This window comes from Coregonus lavaretus (assembly GCF_964263955.1).
Source record: "Coregonus lavaretus genome assembly, chromosome: 3".
In the NCBI taxonomy this organism is placed as follows: domain Eukaryota; kingdom Metazoa; phylum Chordata; class Actinopteri; order Salmoniformes; family Salmonidae; genus Coregonus; species Coregonus lavaretus.
The window spans coordinates 66086468-66108701 of record NC_139990.1 but is presented as its reverse complement, the minus strand read 5'-3'; the positions used below and the strand labels follow the sequence as shown (position 1 = coordinate 66108701).

The following is a 22234-nucleotide window of genomic DNA, read 5'->3' as shown; positions in this document are numbered from 1 at the left end:
TGGTGCGCACAAGGCTCGTGCCACCGAGGCCATTTGCACTGCAGGCAAAATATTAGATCAATTGGATTCAAATATTATAATAGATGGTTATGCCTGCCTATAAGTTTTGATAGGCTAGACAAAAATAGTCAGGGCCTATAAAAATTAAGACATACCCAAATATAGAAAATACAAATAGACAATTATAGATTATATCAAGACAATTTATTATCCATACAGTGAATGATTTGTACGTTGTTAGCTCTCATTTTCAACTTTAATGACAGATACATGTGGGATATTGTTAATTCTATGCCTAGATGTAAAATAAAAGTGTTAAGCACATTATTTTTGCTCAACTCTAGAAAATGGTCAGTTCAATGGAAAACATATCCTCTGTCCATATTTCATGTACAGAAAGCACACATTTATTGCGTTAAACACCTGGGCCACGTTCAGCAGAATACAACGTTTTGGAACGGACAGATAGAAATACGGTATGTTGAACAAACATGCCTCTCCGAAAATTAGAACAAGGAATCATGCCAGCTCTATTCATCACATTTCTATTTGAAACGTTTCGACGACGCTAGGCAACGGAATGTGGTCATGTTTTCCTTATGCATTTAGCGACAGTAGCATTATCTTTAAAGATGGGTAAATCAACACAGTGAGAGAGTGAATGCGAGGAGAGAGAGAGCAAAGCCAGTCCAGTAGAGGGCAGAGGGGGCTGCAGCTCCATTACACAGGTGGGTGGAACAGCATTCATTGGTGAAGGTGAAGTTGAGGCCCATGGCGTACTTCTCACCAGTCAGGCCACACAGGGCGGAGAGGACACAGCTCTTCTCATACAGCGTCACACTGAACTCTCCTGTAGATTAAAGATGTTTATGACCGAGTTAGCGTTACATTAATGGTGTTATTTGTACACACTCACATGCAGGCACGCACACACAACGTATGTAACTTAAGGAGCTCTCACCACGCTTCCCCACAGCTTTGCTGGACAGACATAGCTGACCTGGAGGACACTTCTGAGGGAACTTGATGCAGTCCAGTGGGGATATGGTAGGGAAGACACAGGTGAAGCAAAACAGAGCAACTGAAAGAGAAAGATATTGATTACATAAGAACAAAGTAAAATGAAAGTTTGGCACAGGCACTGAAAGATTGTACAGATTTTTAATAGGTAAAATTGTCAGTGCAAGATTATCAGAGGAAAGGACCTGATGTCCTATGATGGACAGTTGGGGGGAAATGGGTAGGAGGGGCTTAAACAATGTTGTTAATGTAATAATGCAAAGGTCACTGTACAAAGCTAAACACCAATTAACCAATTAGCTTCCCACATAAACACGTGCAAAAACACACAGTATATGATACATCTGCACATTGCAATATAGGTATTCAATTTGTAACTCTTTTCTCTTCCACTTACCCACAGATGGTAGCAGACACAGGAAAAGCAGAGGGCATAGAAGCTGTGACATCACTTGTTTTTTGTCTCTCTCCAAACAAAGACAATATCCTGTATTCCCTTTGATTTGACTGCTTTACCAGCGCCTCAAGACCTTTCTATTTTCTCGTTATCTAGTTAATGTTTTTAGATAAATGATTGTCTAAAAAAACAATAACTAGTTGCAACCTTCTCTTATCCAGTAAAATGTGTTGATATAGTCCGTTTGGGGATGCGTCTGTACAAACTTGTGGTATTATCCCAGTACTTTTAGTCTTCTCTCTCTTCATGCATCGTCTGCACAGATCTGAAGATAGCCTCCCGTTTTCCTTGATACTACCTTCATTATCTTCAAACGTCTCCCCACCCCGACACATCTGATTCAATTAGGACATTAGCCGTCCAGTGATAAGACTGAAGTCTCTCCTCCGCCATGGCTGATTGTAAAGTTTACACTGGAATCTGCATAAATACAAATGTAGAAACAAACTATTTGAGTATTCAGTTTAATAGTGTATTGCAATGATACACAAATATATTACTGAAATCTACAGTACTGCTTTGCCGTGTATAGAGGGCCTTTATACAGTGTTTCTGTAACCACTCACTAAAGGAGAGGCTTATTGAATCATCCCTTATTTCTTAATGAAAGACTTGAAGTTTAGAGGGAGGACTGTCAAGTGACTTGCAGTCTTATGACTCGGACTGAAGAGAGGGGGTGATGGAGACTGGGCTTTATAACAGTATACATTTATTCACAGGTGAAGTTGATCATAAACAGTACAGTAAACTGTTTGTAATTCTAATGCAGTCTATGCTGAACATATTCAATTCGCATTATAGATGCCTAGCTGTACAATATGACAGTGGATTAATGCAAGGAGATCAAGTCCAGGCCAATGAAACCCATGCACATTGCTGCGCTAAGGAACTCGCAAACAATAAGCAATGGGGCTGAGTTTGCAGAGAAATACTGTTTATGCTTATTTCAAGTACACATTAAATGGTGTAATGCAGAAATGTGGTTAATCGAGGGTTGGGATGCCACACATGACTAGGTTCAAAAACATACCTTCCTAATCATCATGTTTAAATGGTCCCTTTTCAACACATTGGTCCCTCTTTTCACTTCAAATCCAGGATAAAACACACGTGCCGTTTGTATATAACTATAGATATGGGCTCTTCATCAGAGGGGAGGAACCTTAAATCGTCTTCCCTCTGAGCTTATCCTCCAATTCATTTTGAGAAGGAGCCAAGGAGAGATGAAAGATTCATTGAGTCATGCACTACATAATGAGTTTAGTACACCTCCTGTTGCAGGAAAGTGGGCATTGCTTGTCTGTCGACCAGCTGCCGCCGCAGCCTGACCACAGCAGAGTCCACCTGCTCTGCGGCCCTCTTGCCGTGCAGGTTGTCCACCAGCTGCAGACACGTGCCCTGCAGCCTGGAGAGCTCCTCTTCAGAGGACAGCAGGCAGCGTCTCAACACAGAACTACCCTGAGAGAAAAACACAAGACTCAGAGGGCTGAATTCGAACATGAGAACTTAACTCTACGTTTGCATAAATCATGCATTGATGTCAATGGAAGACTTGCACAGACATTTTTGTCTACTACAGTAAATGGCCAAGTACATAATATAAGAGAAAGAGTGTCAATCATGTTCGTTTTTAGATGAAGGTCATTAGTTACCAGTATGAGATGAGCAGCCTCAGGTAACTGGGTCCCAGGGTGTCTGTGGTAAACCTTTACTATAGGCCTGTTCAGTTTCTCTCTGGAAAGTATATCCCCACTGTACTCAGGGCCCTGGAAAACACATGACAACATAGGAAGATAGGGGTGGAGTAGTGAAGTCACCCACTACAACATTATTACAACCAACCAACCATTACACCAACATTAGTGGCTCTTTCTTTACCAAATAAGCACAGATACAGACACTATGTCCAATGCACACTCTTATGCATGACAAAGCCTACAGACAGTTCCACTCACATACTGACCAGTGCTCTGTCATGGCTGTGACGAATGCAGTTCAGCTGCCTCTGTTTGCGGAAAATGGCCTGGCTGGCGGCTGCAGACATAATTGTGAGATTTTGCTGTGCGAGAGAATGAGAGTTTTACTAGTTTGACTTTAAAATGTTAAATACTATTGTATGTCCCATGCTGTACCTTCAGAGTGACTGTCTCAGCTATTTTCTTCACCAGAGCTTCATTGACAGTACGGTGGGCAGCTTTTTGCCTGGCGATGTCATTTCCAATCATCTGCCTGATGTTCTCTCGTAGCAGCTGTGATTGGTTCACAGCCAGAGTGGAAGATTCCAGAACCTGCTTACATTCTGAGAGAAGGAAAGATGTGGGTAATCCTTTAATTTACAGACCTGTTTCAGCTGATATTTGCCTAGTATCCACTAAGAGTGTATAGTAGAAATGGGCAATCTGTGGGACTAACTAGCAAATGGTAAGCCTACAGGTGCTGGTTTAAATAAATCCCAAATAAATAAAATGAGTGGCTATTATGTAACTATTATGTAATTACACTGTCACCATGTAGTGTCTAAGACAAAAACTAGGCGAATCACTGACAATAAAACAAAGTGTAACCACAATAGGCGCTATATGGGACAAGGTGACGTCAACGCAGTGCCATAAACTGTGTTACATTAGTACAGTATGTTATTGACAGGGGCCGATTGGCTCTGGTAGTTTTATGAGGCCTTGGGAGGGAGTTCCCTGTCCCCCTGCAGAGAGAGAGCCAGAGCGAGTGTGTGGTAGTAGCTCTCTCACTGGCACAGTCCAACAGCTGCCTACTGCACTGACCCAGGGTCTATACATGGTAAGAAGAGAGCGAGAGAAATACTGGCTTTTTTAAAGGTATATCAATAGCAAATCAACTTGACAACTTTCTTGAATAGGCATAAGCATAACTCTAGGCACCTGTATCCATTGAAAACCATAAAAAGAGAGAAAGCGATCACATTTATTTTATAAAGCCCTGTCTACATTAGCATTTGTCATAGTGTTTTTACAGTAACCCGGCCTATAGCAGTTAGACGTCATCACCTGTAGTTGTGCTAATGTGCTCCTCAGAGTGCTCTCCAGCTCCTGTTTCAGCTCAGTGAGTTCTCTCTTTTCACACTCCAGCAAATGGTCTGCTCCGTCTCTGCCCTGGAAACAGAGAACAATCATCTGTGTTTTTTTTCTCATAGCCATACAGTAGATTATAATACATATAGGCCTAATGTAGTCCAGCAAAGCAGTACTGGGCAGAAAAACTTTGGGTCAGGTGGAAATATGAAAATAACTCAAATAAATTCAGTTGTGACACATGCACATACACTGAACTCACAGTCTCAGTAGTAGCTGGTCTCATGGTCCTTCCCTCCACACTCTCCTTGTTGATCAGCATTTCACACCTCAGGCTCCTCAGCATCCTCTGCAGGAGGCCTCTCTCCCTCTCTAGTTTAATGCATTCCTGTGCCACCCGGACAGCTTGTCTACGTATCTCGCCCTCCACTTCCCTCACACCGCGCATGTACTCCCATGCTACCCCTACACTGGCCTCCGCACATTGCTCTCGAAAGCAGGGAGGGGGAAACAACCACAAATGTGGTGGGGGTAGCATTTCGGAGCTAAACATGACATAAGACAGAGAATGACATTGAAGTCTACACATACAACAATATATAAAACTTACAAATATAATTAAACTTAATTTCATTAACTGTGATTGCATTATTTAGCAAAACAGCAATTACCACCAAAATACATTTAATTTAGGCTAAAGCTTATATATCCTACAGGATTGAAAATAGTGCACATTCATTCACTATTAATTTCATTCATCATAACTTTAAAATATACTCTCACCATTGTCCCTGTGGTTTGTGGTCTGAGTTTATGCTTGCACAAAGCATGAGTATCACCGCCTCCATCCACTTCAATTGTGTCTGTGCGCGTCGGGGTAAACGCGGCGGCGCTACAGTTCCGTGCACCGCTGATAGACCCCGACCGTCCTGCGTGGGTTTGCCGCACCAAGTGCTCCGCTCTCCGGATAGAGAGCATCGTATCATCCCGCCAAGACTGCGGTCCTATCGTCACAGAGGCGAGGGGAACTAACCGCACAGGCATTTTCTATTTACTCAAACCTTTTGATACATTTAATTAATTTAGGCTACTAAATTACGCAAAGTTCACCTCAACCCCCGAGGGCCAAATAAACTAGTGTTGAAGTATCATTTCCAAAACAACAGTTCCTAAGTAACCAGAAACCATAGTCCTGCGTGTGATTGGACAATAGAGGATGGATAAGGTCAGTCAGCATTGGGGTTTACTGGGGTCATGTCTAGATGGTATCCAGCTTTTGTAAGATTTACGTCAAAAGTAGTTTTTTGCTAATCCTAACCCTTTTCCTAACCTTAACCTAATTCTCATAACCTGCCACGTTAATTATCCTAACCTGCTGCGTAAGTTCTCCGACACCTGCTACGAAAAGTACATTCTGACAAATGTTGGATCCATCCTAGCCATAACCGTTTACTGGGGATCATATTCCAAGTGTGAAGTACAGAGCAAATGAGACACCCACGGGTCATGAAAGTCCCTTTGATCATCCACGACATAGGCAGCAAAATGCATGCAATGAAAACAGACTACATTAAATATTGTGATCATATAGTGAGGTTTATTTCTCAATCTCAGACTTAAAAATGAAAACATGGCAGCAAATCCCCAAAAGACAGGCAAGAATAAATGTATCAAACCATTCTGTAGTAAAATTACCCCCCCCCCCCAAAAAAAAAAAAAAAAAAAAAGTATAAATACATTTTTGGGGGTCAAAAATGTAAACCCCTTTATGACAATCACAGTGCCAAGCAGTATCATGTTGCTAATGTGTAAAGAATATGGCAGTGTGAACAGAAAAAGGCACATTTGGACAACAGACACTGGAAAAAACATACATCATTTACAGTAGGACACCAATAAAGAAAGCTTTTGGGAAACTGCAACCTCAAACTATCCAAATTCAACACAATAATAATCACCCTTCTGATATTTGCACTTATCAAGAAGGCTGCACTACACGATGCCCTTAAGGATAAATTAACAAATCTCATCATACAATCTACATTTCCCCATGTCTCATGCTAGTAGTTAATCAATGTCTGACTTGGACCAAAGTGTATTTTGAATTTGCATAAATGGTACTCTCAGTCAATGAAATTATTTGATTGAACTGTCTGTATTGATACATTTCATTGACAGAGTACCATTTAAGCAAATTCAAAATTCATGTCAGACATTGATTAACTACTAGCATACTTCATCAATTAAATCAGTCATTTTAACATGATTGAAATATTAATATACAAATATGAAGGATGCCAAAATGGAGCAAAAACATTATCAATATTGACAAATATCCAGTCAGGAGTTTTGTAAAGGACAAAAATGTTTTAACAAAAACCAAGGCTTGCCTGCCAAGACAAGATGCAACTAGTGCAAATGCGCATTAACACAACCTTTTCAATAGGCCTACATATAATTGTAATTAGAAGTAAACTACCTGTGGTGCAAGAAAGTGCTGGTTCATGCAGCTCATCTATATAAATGTGCATTGTACCTTCATGGTTCTACGTTTTTTGCTCTCTCACCATCTTGTTTGTCTCTTTCATAGTGTGTGTTTGACAGCAGTCATGGGTTCAAATTTGTTCAGCAGGTTCTGTTGAAGTTCTTTGAGTAGATGATCCCGTTCCTCAGAATCCAGGAGAACTTGCTAAAAAAAATCAAAATATTCAGAGTTAATTTGGTCCGATCTTTAGTGTTTTTCTAAAGGTCATGTATGGACATACAGTGGGGAGAACAAGTATTTGATACACTGCCGATTTTGCAGGTTTTCCTACTTACAAAGCATGTAGAGGTCTGTCATTTTTATCATAGGTACACTTCAACTGTGAGAGACGGAATCTAAAACAAAAATCCAGAAAATCACATTGTATGATTTTTAAGTAATTAATTTGCATTTTATTGCATGACATAAGTATTTGATACATCAGAAAAGCAGAACTTAATATTTGGTACAGAAACCTTTGTTTGCAATTACAGAGATCATACGTTTCCTGTAGGTCTTGACCAGGTTTGCACACACTGCAGCAGGGATTTTGGCCCACTCCTCCATACAGACCTTCTCCAGATCCTTCAGGTTTCGGGGCTGTCGCTGGGCAATACAGACTTTCAGCTCCCTCCAAAGATTTTCTATTGGGTTCAGGTCTGGAGACTGGCTAGGCCACTCCAGGACCTTGAGATGCTTCTTACGGAGCCACTCCTTAGTTGCCCTGGCTGTGTGTTTCGGATCGTTGTCATGCTGGAAGACCCAGCCACGACCCATCTTCAATGCTCTTACTGAGGGAAGGAGGTTGTTGGCCAAGATCTCGCAATACATGGCCCCATCCATCCTCCCCTCAACACGGTGTAGTCGTCCTGTCCCCTTTGCAGAAAAGCATCCCCAAAGAATGATGTTTCCATCTCCATGCTTCACAGTTGGGATGGTGTTCTTGGGGTTGTACTCATCCTTCTTCTTCCTCCAAACACGGCGAGTGGAGTTTAGACCAAAAAGCTATTTCTTTGTCTCATCAGACCACATGACCTTCTCCCATTCCTCCTCTGGATCATCCAGATGGTCATTGGCAAACTTCAGACGGGTCTGGACTTGCGCTGGCTTGAGCAGGGGGACCTTGCGTGCGCTGCAGGATTTTAATCCATGACGGCGTAGTGTGTTACTAATGGTTTTCTTTGAGACTGTGGTCCCAGCTCTCTTCAGGTCATTGACCAGGTACTGCCGTGTAGTTCTGGGCTGATCCCTCACCTTCCTCATGATCATTGATGCCCCACGAGGTGAGATCTTGCATGGAGCCCCAGACCGAGGATGATTGACCGTCATCTTGAACTTTTTCCATTTTCTAATAATTGCGCCAACAGTTGTTGCCTTCTCACCAAGCTGCTTGCCTATTGTCCTGTTGCCCATCCCAGCCTTGTGCAGGTCTACAATTTTATCCCTGATATCCTTACATAGCTCTCTGGTCTTGGCCATTGTGGAGAGGTTGGAGTCTGTTTGATTGAGTGTGTGGACAGGTATCTTTTATACAGGTAACGAGTTCAAACAGGTGCAGTTAATACAGGTAATGAGTGGAGAACAAGAGGGCTTCTTAAAGAAAAACTAACAGGTCTGTGAGAGCCGGAATTCTTACTGGGTGGTAGGTGATCAAATACTTATGTCATGCAATAAAATGCAAATGAATTACTTAAAAATCATACAATGTGATTTTCTGGATTTTTGTTTTAGATTCCGTCTCTCACAGTTGAAGTGTACCTATGATAAAAATTACAGACCTCTACATGCTTTGTAAGTAGGAAAACCTGCAAATTTGGCAGTGTATCAAATACTTGTTCTCCCCACTGTACCTCGCTCATGTACGGACATACCTCAATGAGTTGGTCTCTCTTCTCCAGGCTCTTCCTCAATTTCCTCTCCTCCCTCTCTTTTTCCTCCTTTTCGCTCCGCCAGGCTCGCTGTGCCTCCTTGTTCTCCTTCCCCCTCTCCCTCAGGTTGTTGCGTGTGTCGTTGAGTTGCTCTGACAGTGAAGACACCGTCTGACTATGATTCTGCTGTTGCTCCTTGAGAAGGCAGTGGGAAAGATTAGAAGAGAGGAAAGGCATGGGTTCTAATTACCAAACTATATTATAGGCTTGGTAATTCAGATAACTCACTGAAGATGACCTGAAATGTGTAAAAGACAATGGAAGACTGACCGTATGTAATCACGGCACATCTCAGTATAAAGAAGGAGTATCTTAACAGTCTTAACTGTCTTCTTCTTCACTGATATGAAAGACAGGGATTGGTGAAAGCATCCACTTTCTCATCCTCACTTGCGCTCACCTGCACCATGCCCTGATAGTCCTGCAGGGCGGTGGTGAGCTTGGAGACCTCCCGGCACATGGTGGCGCTGTGCTCCTCTCTGTCCTGTAGCCAGGCTCTCACCAGGCTCTCCTTCTCCTTCAGCTGAGAGGCCAGAGCCCCCTCAGCCCCGCCTCCTGACACCCCCTGGCTAATCACAGAGTCTGACAGTGCCTGGGGGAAAAGAAAACAAGTTATGAGGAGGAAAGTCTCCCTGAAGCCAAAAGAGCTACATGTAGAATTTTTGCATTGTAATTTCAGAAACATCCATAATATATCTGCAGTAATAGTGGAATGATAGTGTTTCACCATATTCTTTCACCCCAAAATATTTTGGCCCAATACAAAATCGCATTCTAAAATGCAAACAAAAGCCAGACCGGTTTCTGTAGTCAAGATGGGAAAACTGTAGAGCTGGGACGATAAAGCGAAAATGACCGACACCGACATTGCCTTCCTCCTACCGAAGCATTTTGCGTACGTCGTTAATATTCTATGATTTTGCTATACAACATTCCTCTAGATTGTTCTAAAACTATTATTTGGTCAACAGTAATAGCCTATGCATTATGTTGATTCCTGCTTTAAAAGTATCTGCCTGTTGTGCTGTCGGCTGCTGTGTGAGTGAGCCACTCTCACTCCCTCCCTCCCCCTACTGTGTGCAAGGAGAAATGGAACGATAAAGAAATTTGACGTTTGAAATAGAGAACATTTCTGGAATATTTTATCTATACGCACAGAGCCAAAAATACATCTGATCATTCTGGATCCTATTTTGACAGGTTGCACATCAAAATATCAATCATGCATTCCCTGGATATGTTAGAGAAATATTAGGCTACCATCTCAGTTGACTTACATGGCACTGGAAAAATGTGTCTTGAGCCCTGCATCTAATGTAAAGTAACTGTCCATTAAAACAATGTTTTATTGTTGTAGCAATGTTCCCTCTATTTTTTGGGGACAATGAGGACATTTTTGGTCTTGTGAGCGGAAACTTGAGTGTTGTGAGAATTCTGTGCAACTTCCGGCGCGCGTCTACAGTGAACACTGAGGCTGTACCCTTACAGTTTGACAGTAGCCAATAGGCTATTGTGGCTATTTCAGCATAATGTAGGCCTACCAACAAAAATGGTGCAAATCCCATAACATTTTCACATGGAAATAGCTTATGATTTCCATGATATAGCCTACAGTAGCCTATATGTTGTGTTCAATGCAGGCCTACGTTGCATGAGACTTTAAACACGTTTTTACATTATGAAATGCTTGACATTAATTCACAATTTTTTACTTGGTCTGTAACATGGACCAAACAGGTGACTGTAAATTGCATTTTATTGTGTTGTATGATGAAAGAAACCACTTTACAAAATACAATGAATTACTATTACCATACAGAGATTTAGACAATGTAGGCTACCCCTCTATTGGCTTATTTACATATTCAAGCCTGTCTCAAATACAACACTGTCCCTTTAAGACATAAGCTTTTTACCAAGACAGCTTGAAATGTAACCTACACGTTTTGTGCTCTTGTAGGAAGCAGTAACTCCCCATTGCTGACCTATATTTATCTATAACTGGGCTACTAACTTGTTAACTAGCAAAGAATATCAACAAATGTGTAGACGCGCAGCTCTGCGGTCTGATCTGAACTGAAAAGCTCAAGACCGCTGGTGGGCTACACCCGCCAATAGAATTCTACTCCATTGCGCTCTGGCTCTGCCTACAACAAAATCACAGAGTCAATCTTGCAAAATTAGATTTGTTTTTGTTTGTTGTATTGAAAAGGGGCTGAAATAATGTTGATTCGATCACAGAAAAAACATTTATCTATATAGTGCAAACTAATTGGGTGAACTCCGTGAAGTTCAATCTCTTGCGTCTCTGCGCGGCATGGTATTTATTCTGCGCGGCAGTCCTGGAGGAGGTGCGCGGCTGCACACGCGCGCAATTTAGAGGGAACATTGCATTGTAATCTATTTATTGTTATCAAGCAAATTAGTTATATTCATCACAATGTGACTTTTTGCCCATAATCGCCCAGCTCTAGCACCTACCCAAAAAAGTATTTATAGCCGATTTATCGTTATCACATCAACTCAGCAAAAAAAGAAACGTCCTCTCACTGTCAACTGCATTTATTTTCAGCAAACTTAACATGTGTAAATATTTGTATGAACATAAGATTCAACAACTAAGACATAAACTGAACACGTTCCACAGACATGTGACTAACAGAAATGGAATAATGTGTCCCTGAACAAAGGGGGGGGTCAAAATCAAAAGTTACAGTCAGTATCTGGTGTGGCCACCAGCTGCATTAAGTACTGCAGTGCATCTCCTCCTCATGGGCTGCACCAGATTTGCCAGTTCTTGCTGTGAGATGTTACCCCACTCTTCCACCAAGGCACCTGCAAGTTCCCAGACATTTCTGTGGGGAATGGTGCTAGCCGTCACCCTCCGATCCAACAGGTCCCAGACGTGCTCAATGGGATTGAGATCTGGGCTCTTCGCTGGCCATGGCAGAACACTGATATTCCTGTTTTGCAGGAAATCACACACAGAACGAGCAGTATGGCTGGTGGCATTGTCATGCTGGAGGGTCATGTCAGGATGAGCCTGCAGGAAGGGTACCACATGAGGGAGGAGGATGTCTTCCCTGTAATGCACAGCGTTGACATTGCCTGCAATGACAACAAGCTCAGTCCGATGATGCTGTGACACACTGCCCCAGACCATGACGGACCCTCCACCTCCAAATCGCTCCCGCTCCAGAGTACAGGCCTCAGTGTAACGCTCATTCCTTCGACGATAAATGCGAATCCGACCATCACCCCTGGTGAGACAAAACCGCGACTCTTCAATGAAAAGCACTTTTTGCCAGTCCTGTCTGGTCCAGCGACGGTGGGTTTGTGCCCATAGGCGACGTTGTTGCCGGTGATGTCTGGTGAGGACCTGCCTTACAACAGGCCTACAAGCCCTCAGTCCAGCCTCTCTCAGCCTATTGCGGACAGTCTGAGCACTGATGGAGGGATTGTACGTTCCTGGGGTAACTCGGGCAGTTGTTCTTGCCATCCTGTACCTGTCCCGCAGGTGTGATGTTCGGATGTACTGATCCTGTGCAGGTGTTGTTACACGTGGACTGCCACTGCGAGGACGATCAGCTGTCCATCCCGTCTCCCTGTAGCGCTGTCTTAGGCGTCCCACAGTATGGACATTGCAATTTATTGCCATGGCCACATCTGCAGTCCTCATGCCTCCTTGCAGCATGCCTAAGGCATGTTCACGCAGATGAGCAGGGACCCTGGGCATCTTTCTTTTGGTGTTTTTCAGAGTCAGTAGAAAGGCCTCTTTAGTGTCCTAAGTTTTCATAACTGTGACCCTAATTGCCTACCGTCTGTAAGCTGTTAGTGTCTTAACGACTGTCCACAGGGGCATGTTCATTAATTGTTTATGGTTCATTGAACAAGCATGGGAAACAGTGTTTAAACCCTTTATAATGAAGATCTCTGAAGTTAGTTGGATTTTTACTAATTATCTTTGAAAGACATGGTCCTGAAAAGGGGACGTTTCTTTTTTTGCTGAGTTTATATATCTTTCTTTATCGCGATATGGATTTTTGTCCATATCGCCCAGCTCTAGAAAACTGCACCCCCCCCCTCTCTTAGATCAGCATCACTAAAAGGCATGGTCATCTCCTCCTCGAGTACAAGGAATAATGGCAGACTGGGGCAAGCTGCCAACGTAGAAATCGTTCTGTCATTTCCTGGTTGCTAAAATTCTACACTCTTTGAACTATTTCAGTTTATGTGAGTAAACATGCACTGAATAGTGTAGAGAATCATTGTACGATCTAAATCGCAGTGAAATATCTACGGCTGTTTGAAGTTGGTGGACGAAACTGAAAATAAAATAGTCTCCACCATGGTCTATGCTATCCGGGATCCTTAGATGTCGAACAGCACTAACCTCTCCACCGTATTGCAGGGAAACGGAATGCATGGGAGTGGGAAAGAGTTGTTTATATTCAGCCTAAGTATTGTTGCAATTGACCTAGCTTCCACATGGGTGAGACAATCGACATGTAGGTACCTTTAACTTGAATAACAGCGGTCAGTGCATGCAGCACTGGTTACTGAACCTGACACAAACAATTGTGGGCACACTGGAAAAAGGGACATACCTGTCCCCAATTCTGTTTAGATCAGGAATGGTCAAACGAATAGATATTCAAATTACTCAAAACACTATCTTTGAAGACATCTGGGTCTGTATTCACAAAGTGTCTCAGAATAAGAGTCCTGATCTAAATCCTACAGCACTCCCACAGCACTCCTAATTTAATTCAACCTATGGAGATACTGTATGTTTAGGTAATGCCCTCACCTGCATGTCTTTCTGAGAGCTCTCTAGCGCCTCCTTCAGGCAGAGGAGAAGTGACTCTTTCTCCTCTAGCACTGCTGTGAGGGCCTGGTCCCGCTGTCGCCACACTTCCCTCTCCTTCTGCACCTCCCGCTGCACTCGCTCCTTCTCAACCAGCTCCACTCTCAGCTCCTGGGTTTTAGAAGGAAAACAGGGCTCTTATGTGTGAAACTTGTAACACCTTTGACTGAGTGACTTTATATAGGGTATGCAGTACAATGTCACATTTGTTAATGAATATGAGTGAATACATCTAAGTGAAAAAGTGTGAGGGTGTGTGTGTGTACTTGTTCTACAGGAACTGCAATACACTGGTAGCACAGCAATCACGTGTGTGAGTTCAACTTCAGACTCACATTGATGATGTCCTGGTTACATTGGAGCACAGTGTTGAGTGTGTAGAGGTCTCTCTCCCGGTCTCTCCCAGCCTTCTTCAGTGCCTCCAGCTCGCTCTCCATCCTCTTCTTCTCACTCATCTCAGAGCGCAGAGTCTCCAGGGCTTGCTAAAGAAGAAGTAGAACATAAGACATCAGCAAAATAACATTGAACAGAAATGTTCTATCTCAAAATAGTAATGTCATAGTAAAAAAATGACAAATTCACACATTTTATTGTCCATGCCTTGACAGTCTGCACAAGTTATTTTTTTATAAACCAATAGCTTATTCAAATCATAATCAAATGGGATCAATCTTCGCCCTCACCTTATTGTCGGAGAGAGTTTGTTTCAGATTGTCAGTGAGTGCCTGTGTCAGTCGGTCAGCCACGTCTGTCCCTGTCCCCACCTCCATACACATCTTCCTGATCAGACCCATGCACTCCTGAGGCAGACAGGGATACAGGAAATTCATGTCTGATCATAGAATAACACAAAAACACATGACTTCAGAAAAGGACTTGATGTATGAAAAAATTACACCAGAATAGAAAAACTGCATTTAAAACAATGTCTTAATGATAAATATTGAGACAATGATCGTTAAGAAAACAGTGTTTGCCCCAAACACTCACTGTTGGATTACTATTACAGTGCTATGTGTGTTGATAATTGGATTTGTAACCGACATTTCTTTATTTCTTGTTTTTCTTTGTTTTTAAATGGATTATTTGTGAACCTGTTTAACATTTTTCTGCACTGTTAGGAGCTAGTAACATAAGCATTTCGCTGCATCCGCTATAACATCTGCTAAACTGTGTACGCGACCAATAAATGTGACTATAAAAACATACATATACACTACCAGTCTAAAGTTTGGACACACCTACTCATTCAAGGGTTTTTCTTTATTTTTTACATTGTAGAATAATAGCGAAGACATCTAAACTATGAAAAACACATGGAGTCATGTAGTAAACAAAAAAGTGATTGTGGAGGCCAGGTCATCTGATGCAGCACTCCATCACTCTCCTTCTTGGTAAAATAGCCCTTACACAGCCTGGAGGTGTGTTGGGTCATTATCCTGTTGAAAAACAAATGATAGTCCTACTAAGCCCAAACCAGATGGGATGGCGTATCACTGTAGAAGCCATGCTGGTTAAGTGAGCCTTGAATTCTAAATAAATCACAGACAGTGTCACCAGCAAAGTACCCCCATACCATAACACCTCCTCCTCCATGCTTTATGGTGGGAACTACACATGCGGAGATCATCCGTTCACCCACACCGCGTCTCACAAAGACACGGCGGTTGGACTAAAAATCTCCAATTTGGACTCCAGACCAAAGGAAACATTTCCACCGGTCTGATGTCCATTGCTCATGTTTCTTGGCCCAAGCAGGTCTCTTCTTCTTATTGGTGTCCTTTAGTAGTGGTTTCTTTGAAGCAATTCGACCATCAATGCCTGATTCACACAGTCCCCTCTGAACAGTTGATGTTGAGATGTCTGTTACTTGAACTCTGTGAAGCATTTATTTGGGCTGCAATTTCTGAGGCTGGTAACGCTAATGAACTTATCCCCTGCAGCAGATGTAACTCTGGGTCTTCCATTGCTGTGGCGGTCCTCATGAGAGCCAGTGTCATCATAGCGCTTGATGGTTTTTGCGACTGCTCTTGAAGAAACGTTCAAAGTTCTTGAAATTTTCCATATTGACTGACCTTAAGGTAATGATGGACTGTCGTTTCTCTTTGCTTATTTGAGCTTTTCTTGCCATAATATGGACTTGGTCTTTTACCAAATAGGGATATCTTCTGTATACCCCCCTACCTAATCACAACACAACTGATTGGCTCAAACGCATTAAGAAGGAAAGAAATTCCACAAATTAACTTTTAAGAAGGCACACCTGTTAATTTAAATGCATTCCAGGTGACTACCTCATGAAGCTGGTTGAGAGAATGCCAAAAGTGTTCAAAGCGGTCATCAAGGCAAAGGGTGGCGTGTGTGTGTGTGGTGGTTATATGAGTGCACCTGCATTTAGGAAAGAGGACACTCCCTCATCCAGAGACCAAACAAACTAACACACCCATCATTCCTTGCATAATGCTTTATTTGTGCTTAGTCAACACAAAGGGTGTCTACTTGAAGAATCTCAAATAGAAAATATATTTTGATTTGTTTAACACTTTCTTGGTTACTACATGATTCCATGTGTTATTTCATAGTTTTGATATCTTCACTATTATTCTACAATGTAGAAAATAGTACAAATAAAGAAAAACCCTGGAATGAGTAGGTGTGTCAAAACTTTTGACTGATACTGTATATTAAACCAATTTCATATATCTATTTGTCTAACTGTCAGTATGTTAAGCTGAGAAAGTTTGCTCACCCATACAATCTTCAGTAGAGATAAAGCAGTTTTGTTTGGCTTTTGTGATGGATTCCTATCTGCTAATACCACTATATCATAAGTTAGGTCTGGGAGTTTAAGAGCGTGGTGTGTCCATGTTTTGATGGTAACATTCCACTAGTTCAGCCAGTGTCTCATTTCTGAGTGTAGTGGATCCCTGTGTTTTCAGCATGACTACACTGTCTCCTCTCATAGAATCACTATGAATCACTCACCTGTATAACTCGGTCTCTGCTGTGCAGCGAATGCCCCAAACTCTGCAGTAGAAAGTTTCCCCCGTCCTTCTGTGGCAACTGAAAAAGCCATAATCACACCATACACAGCACTTAGCTTAAGGAATTAAGTCAACACAGGACTAGCATTGCTGCAGTGATAGAAGAGCAGATTAGCCTGGTCATACATCGGTTTGTGTTGTCTTTCAAACTCTTGACAATGACCATAGGCCAGGGTTCTTCAATTCCGGTCCTGGAGGGCCGAAACACCTTTGTTTTTCATCCTCTCCTTCTAATCAGGGGCTAATTCAGACCTGGGACACCAGGTGAGTGCAATTAACTACCAGGTAGAAATAAAAAACAGAAGTGTTTCGGCCCTCCAGGACCGGAATTGAAGAACCCTGCCATAGGCGTTGCCAAGACAGCACAAACAGATCTGGGACCAGGCTAGAGCAGCAGACCTCTCCATTTTGAAGCCAGTGTCTTGTGGGTGATATGCCACTATGTTACAGTTTATGCTTTCAAAGAATGCAGGCAATCAGTTTGTATACTTGTAATAAACTTTGAACATGCAGGGCAGTTTATAGGCTTATACTGTAAGTGCCAAGTGTGAAAGTTCCCCACCACAAAAGCCTGATATACTGTAAGACCTCACACAGAGCACACAAATACTTAATCGCAATTATTGACTTATTTGAACTTTTCTAGGATTGGGTGGAGCTAATGCCAGATTCCAGGCAAATTAAAATATTTTATTGTGTAGAGCTGGCTGTGGGGCTCTTAATCGTCAAAGTTCTTCATGGATTTACAGCTCCCATTCCCAGACTGAACTTGCTAATAGGGCTTCCTAAAATATCAAAAAAACTAGAACTCAAGCCAGACCTGAACTACAGACGTGAATCTCATGAAATGAGAATCAGATTAGGTAAGATGCCTTAACAGCTGGGGGTGAGGCCTAGACATGCTATAACCATAGGTAGGTGCAGGGTTGGATAACATGAGTCTACCGTAAGAAGATAAAGGTTAAGAGACGCCACTCAGCAGCTGAGAAGCATGTTAATGATCTCTTTATGAAAAGCAATCCTGAGCTGCAGGGCAAACTCCTCTATTTGGGGGAGATTCCAGGGAGAGGTGTGTGTGTGTGTGTGTGTGTGTGGTTATATGAGTGCACCTGCATTTAGGAAAGAGGACACTCCCTCATCCAGAGACCAAACAAACTAACACACCCATCATTCCTTGCATAATGCTTTATTTGTGCTTAGTCAACACAAGCATGGCTTAAAGACATTGCTATCCATATGATTCTGTAGACGTGTGAGGGTGCGCGCGCAAGTACATGCAGAGGAAGCATGTTAGGAACACTATGTTCAGGCCATTATATTGCTGTGCACCGGCTGACTAGGCCTATACATTTACATTTTTTTTTTAACCTGTTTATCTTGTAGATAAACAGATATACCTGTTTATCTTGTAGAAAATGTCATCAGTCAGTTACCATGACTGGTTTTCCAGACACAGCCTCGTCCAGCTGTGTCTGGTTAACCAGTCCATAGTATTTATAGTAACTCAATTGAAAATGAAAAAAACGTTACATTCGTGAGCAGAATTGAAGTGTCATGATCATTTGGTTGAGCACACAACTAGCACACAACAAAAAAAAACTATTTAATTGGAGAATCTCCATTGAGAATGCTTTTTAGTCCATGACTAGGCTTAATTTGTGTCTTAATAAAGTGTCTAAATACAAGGGGGAAACATGTGGAGTATCCAATCAATAAACTACTCAGTGCTTACCTTTAGCCAATCCTCTGGTCCATTGACATTAGTATCTGGTTTCGTTTTGGTCCCGTGTTCAAGCTCAGTTTCTAGGGTCTTGATGCGTGCCATAGCTTGATCAAGCTGTCCTCGCAACTGCCTGACTGCAAGGCGCACTCGACCTGTAGTGCTCTGAAAATAAATAAGAAAATGGCATTTTGTTGTCACATTCAATTCTGTTGAATTCCTGTATTCATAAGTAGGAGAATATTCAGAGTTGGACCTTTGCACTGGCTACAGACATTTTAGATCCTAGATGACATATTACAGACAACTAAGTCAATATTTACACTCAGTGATAGACGGAGTGATCCACAGACCACAGGCAAGGCAACCTGTCGGAAAATCCTCATTTAGGGCAGAGATATTTTCCTGACCAGGGAAAGGGCTGATGTATAGGCAATGGAACCCAAAATGTTGTCAGGAAAAACTCCTGGCCCTACTCATAATCACTTCCTCTCGGTTTTTGGCATGCTGGATTTTGATTGAATGTAAGAGAAATCTTACCTCTCTGTGTAGTGGAATAAACTCATCCCTCAATTCAGTCAGAACATCATTGGTCTCTCCATCGACTTCCACTCCTCCATTCTCCCGCTCTCCAAAATTCAGCACCCTTGTTACCTCAGGGGAGGATGTCTCACCTACCTCTCCTAAATATCGCCCTTCCCTCTTTCCCAAAACGGGAATCTTACTCCCTGATGGTGAACTGACAGGCTTTCCTTCAATACCTTTCAACTCTCTGAGGACCAGGAGTGACAAATCATCTGGAAAATCTAATGGATCACGGCAACCCAACGAGTCCAGCGATTGGATGGACTCAGTGCGAGAGGACCCTCGTAAGGAGAGAGTGGATCCAGCCAATGACGCTGGGCTAGAGCTGAGCGACGGCACTCTCGACCAATGAAGGGGCATGCTCTGTGACTTGTCCCGTGATAGGGCCAAGGGGGAAAAGGGTTGGAAGGGTAGGCGGCGAGGAACCCCACAAACTGACTCATAAGCGGAGTCGGACACCCTCAAAGAATCACATCCCTCACAATTTTTCCCCTTTGAGCATCTTTTCCCCGTTCTGCTGAAGTATGGACATGCGTCCCATTTCTCAGACCAGCACTCATACTCTGACAGGGCCATGTTCTCCTTCAACATTTCCATGTAGCCATCTTTGTCTCCCATTCCATCCCCATCCTCCTCACTAGTGCTGCTCCTCATCCTGAAATCCTGAGGGTGTCGCTGGCGGTAAGCGCTGCGTACCCACTGCCTGACCTTGTCCCTCTCCTGGGTCAACTTCTGAAGCCTCTCAGAGGATAAGACCCTCACTCTGGAAATGACAGAGTCAAACTTGAAAACCCGCTCTAGAACTGAAACGCATTTGCCACACAAGAACTCCCCCCGCCCACTGCCCCGTGGTACGGACTGGCCTAGTATGTGTGTCAGTACAGAGAGAAGATCCATTGCTTTAGCGGGTGAGGACAGGGACGGGAGAGACGTTGTGGAGCCAAGGGACATGGTGCTACCTGCAAAGGGGGAAAGGAAAACATTAGAACACACACACGTGCATACACGCACAGAAGTGCACACACAACTCACCCCAGGGGCTGCTCTGAGAAGACCTGGAGAGACTTCCTCTGCCCAGTGAGTCTGATGGGGTCTGAGGCTGACCATCTTTTTTGTTCTGACCCCCAAAGAGCCATCGCCGTTGGTTACCCTGCAGGTCACCCCCACACACCCGACACCCCTCGCCTTTGCCTCTGGAGGACATAGTAGACAGAAGGGCTAGAAAATCCCCCCCCGATGTTCTTCAATATTCTGTTGGAATAAAGCAGAAAAGATTCTAAGCTGCAGCCTTAACTAAATGTATTCTAGACGTTTTGATCATGATGTTGAGAATGGTTGGATATCTAATCTTAGAATTCAATTCTGTATAATTGCACTTGCTGGCAGTGACATTCAAATGAGTTTTTCCAAGTCAGAACTGGATTTTCAAAAGCTGGCTTCACTTTTGGCCCACTTATACAAAAAAATACAAAAAAGATTATCCTTGGCTGTTTAGCCTAATTCAGTTATTATCGGCTCTCACTGCTTTGCCTGTCAGTACGCTTTAATATTATAGTGCGGATGTTTTTGTCAGTGCGATGGCTCTTTTTGCACACATCTGAGAGTGTTTACAGTAGCAACAAACAGCCGCCTACACGTCGACCTTGAGCCACGCTGACAGTACATTTCGCAAACTGTCAAAGCAAAAAACAAGTCTCGCCAACTTTCACGGTCTCTCCGCCATCCGTCTCACTGCTCGCTTGTACCTATCATTATGAACTTTATAATAGCCTGCGGTCTATTCCTCTACAATTTCGAAAGACGACAGCTGCTGGTGTAAACTACGTTTCTTTCTGTTGGCCGCGGTACACAACCTATAACCAAGACCATTGACCTGTCTATGCAGTCCTATTTTAAGCAGCAGCGGTGTGTAAATAAGTTCCATTCCGACAACGCGGAGTCCGTAACCACGAAAATTCTAGGCTACGTGTTCACTGTCTGAATCAAGTTAAGCAGTGACTTTACCAAATTAATTTCGTCCTTTGGAGTTTGCCAAAATCACACATTTGTTTTCTTTATCTCCACTTTTAGACCATCTGCATGCATAAAGAGTTTGGATGAGTGTGGCTTATCTGTCTCTAGAAGTTAAATCTGGTTTCGCGCTCTGAACCCGATAAAGTTGGTAAATCTTGAACACAAACTTTTAATCCCGGTGGCGTCCTCGGTGAAGTTAACCGAGTCCCATCAACATTTTCTAAAAACATTAAACGACTTCACCAATGACCACATAATAAAAAATGAGAAACACTATTTCTTTAAAAAGTTTCTTACAATATCAACCAGGAACTCGAGCGCACTGCAGTAGCCTACACCGGAAAGGAGCTGTGAGTGTGCGCTACCTTGCTGACGTCATTGGTCATACCTGGGGTGTATTCATTACGCCGATTCTGTTGCAAAACATTTCGTAAACGGAACGAAACGGGGAGGGACCTACCTGAATTAGTCAAATAGAAAATCTCTGTTTGGACTAATGATTACACCCGTTCTGAGAAGTAAATGGCCGTATGTCAGCAGTCCATTGGATTATTTTCATAGGTCTACACACTTTTCATTGGTAATGTACAGTGCCAGAGCTCCTCCCTCAACTAATAGCTACAATGGAATGTAATTGGGCGGCAGGTAGTTTAGTGGTTAAGAGCGTTTCGCCAGTAACCGAATAATCGCTGGTTCTAATCCCCGAGCCAACTAGGTGAAAAATCTGTCAATGTGCCCTTGAGCAAGGCACTTAACCCTAATTGCTCCTGTAAATCGCTCTGGATAAGAGCGTCTGCTAAATGACTAAAATGTAAATGTAATTGAAGTTTATGCAACATTATAGGTTACATTTGATTCTGATGGCAATCATTCCCAGAATATAGCATGGTAATCCATGGAACTAGGAAATGTGCATGCTTGGGTGATTGTACTCCAATGTTTGGTAATCATTTTGAAGATTCAGTCAAATATAAAGATTATACACTATCATCAATCACACAGATTTATTCCAAGAGAGAAACAAGTCTG

The 22234-nt window shown here is 42.7% G+C and overlaps 2 protein-coding genes and 1 pseudogene across 6 annotated transcripts; all 3 read right to left on the bottom strand.

Annotated features, from left to right (window-relative positions):
* Nucleotides 1-397: 397 nt before the first annotated feature.
* On the bottom strand, nucleotides 398-1469 carry LOC311112950 (uncharacterized protein; the record flags this gene model as incomplete). The annotated part of the gene is made up of 3 exons (XM_084156087.1): nucleotides 398-850; nucleotides 962-1081; nucleotides 1418-1469. 3 exons carry the CDS (start codon nucleotides 1467-1469, stop codon nucleotides 642-644), a joined length of 381 nt encoding a protein of 126 aa, XP_084012213.1. The 3' UTR covers nucleotides 398-641.
* Nucleotides 1470-2722: 1253 nt separating this feature from the next.
* LOC311111604 (tektin-like protein 1) lies at nucleotides 2723-5568 on the bottom strand (annotated as a pseudogene). The gene is made up of 8 exons: nucleotides 5308-5568; nucleotides 4787-5069; nucleotides 4501-4605; nucleotides 4122-4264; nucleotides 3610-3803; nucleotides 3441-3536; nucleotides 3130-3243; nucleotides 2723-2935 (listed from the first exon to the last, which is right to left on the bottom strand). The product of its transcript is annotated as a tektin-like protein 1 (transcript).
* Nucleotides 5569-6099: 531 nt separating this feature from the next.
* On the bottom strand, nucleotides 6100-21576 carry LOC311119134 (uncharacterized protein). Of its 4 annotated transcripts, XM_084157716.1 has the most exons (12): nucleotides 21503-21576; nucleotides 20225-20443; nucleotides 19148-20151; nucleotides 18620-18772; nucleotides 16829-16906; nucleotides 14527-14643; nucleotides 14179-14325; nucleotides 13787-13954; nucleotides 9377-9568; nucleotides 8920-9111; nucleotides 7345-7404; nucleotides 6100-7213 (listed from the first exon to the last, which is right to left on the bottom strand). In XM_084157716.1, the coding sequence occupies exons 2-11, from the start codon at nucleotides 20394-20396 to the stop codon at nucleotides 7372-7374; spliced, it is 2256 nt and encodes a 751-aa protein (XP_084013842.1). In that variant the 5' UTR covers nucleotides 20397-20443; nucleotides 21503-21576; the 3' UTR covers nucleotides 6100-7213; nucleotides 7345-7371. The 4 variants fall into 4 exon arrangements, with proteins under 4 accessions (XP_084013842.1, XP_084013839.1, XP_084013840.1 ...); XM_084157713.1 differs by lacking the exon at nucleotides 7345-7404; XM_084157714.1 differs by lacking the exons at nucleotides 7345-7404; nucleotides 21503-21576 and adding an exon at nucleotides 21197-21263.
* Between the last annotated feature and the right edge of the window lie 658 nt (nucleotides 21577-22234).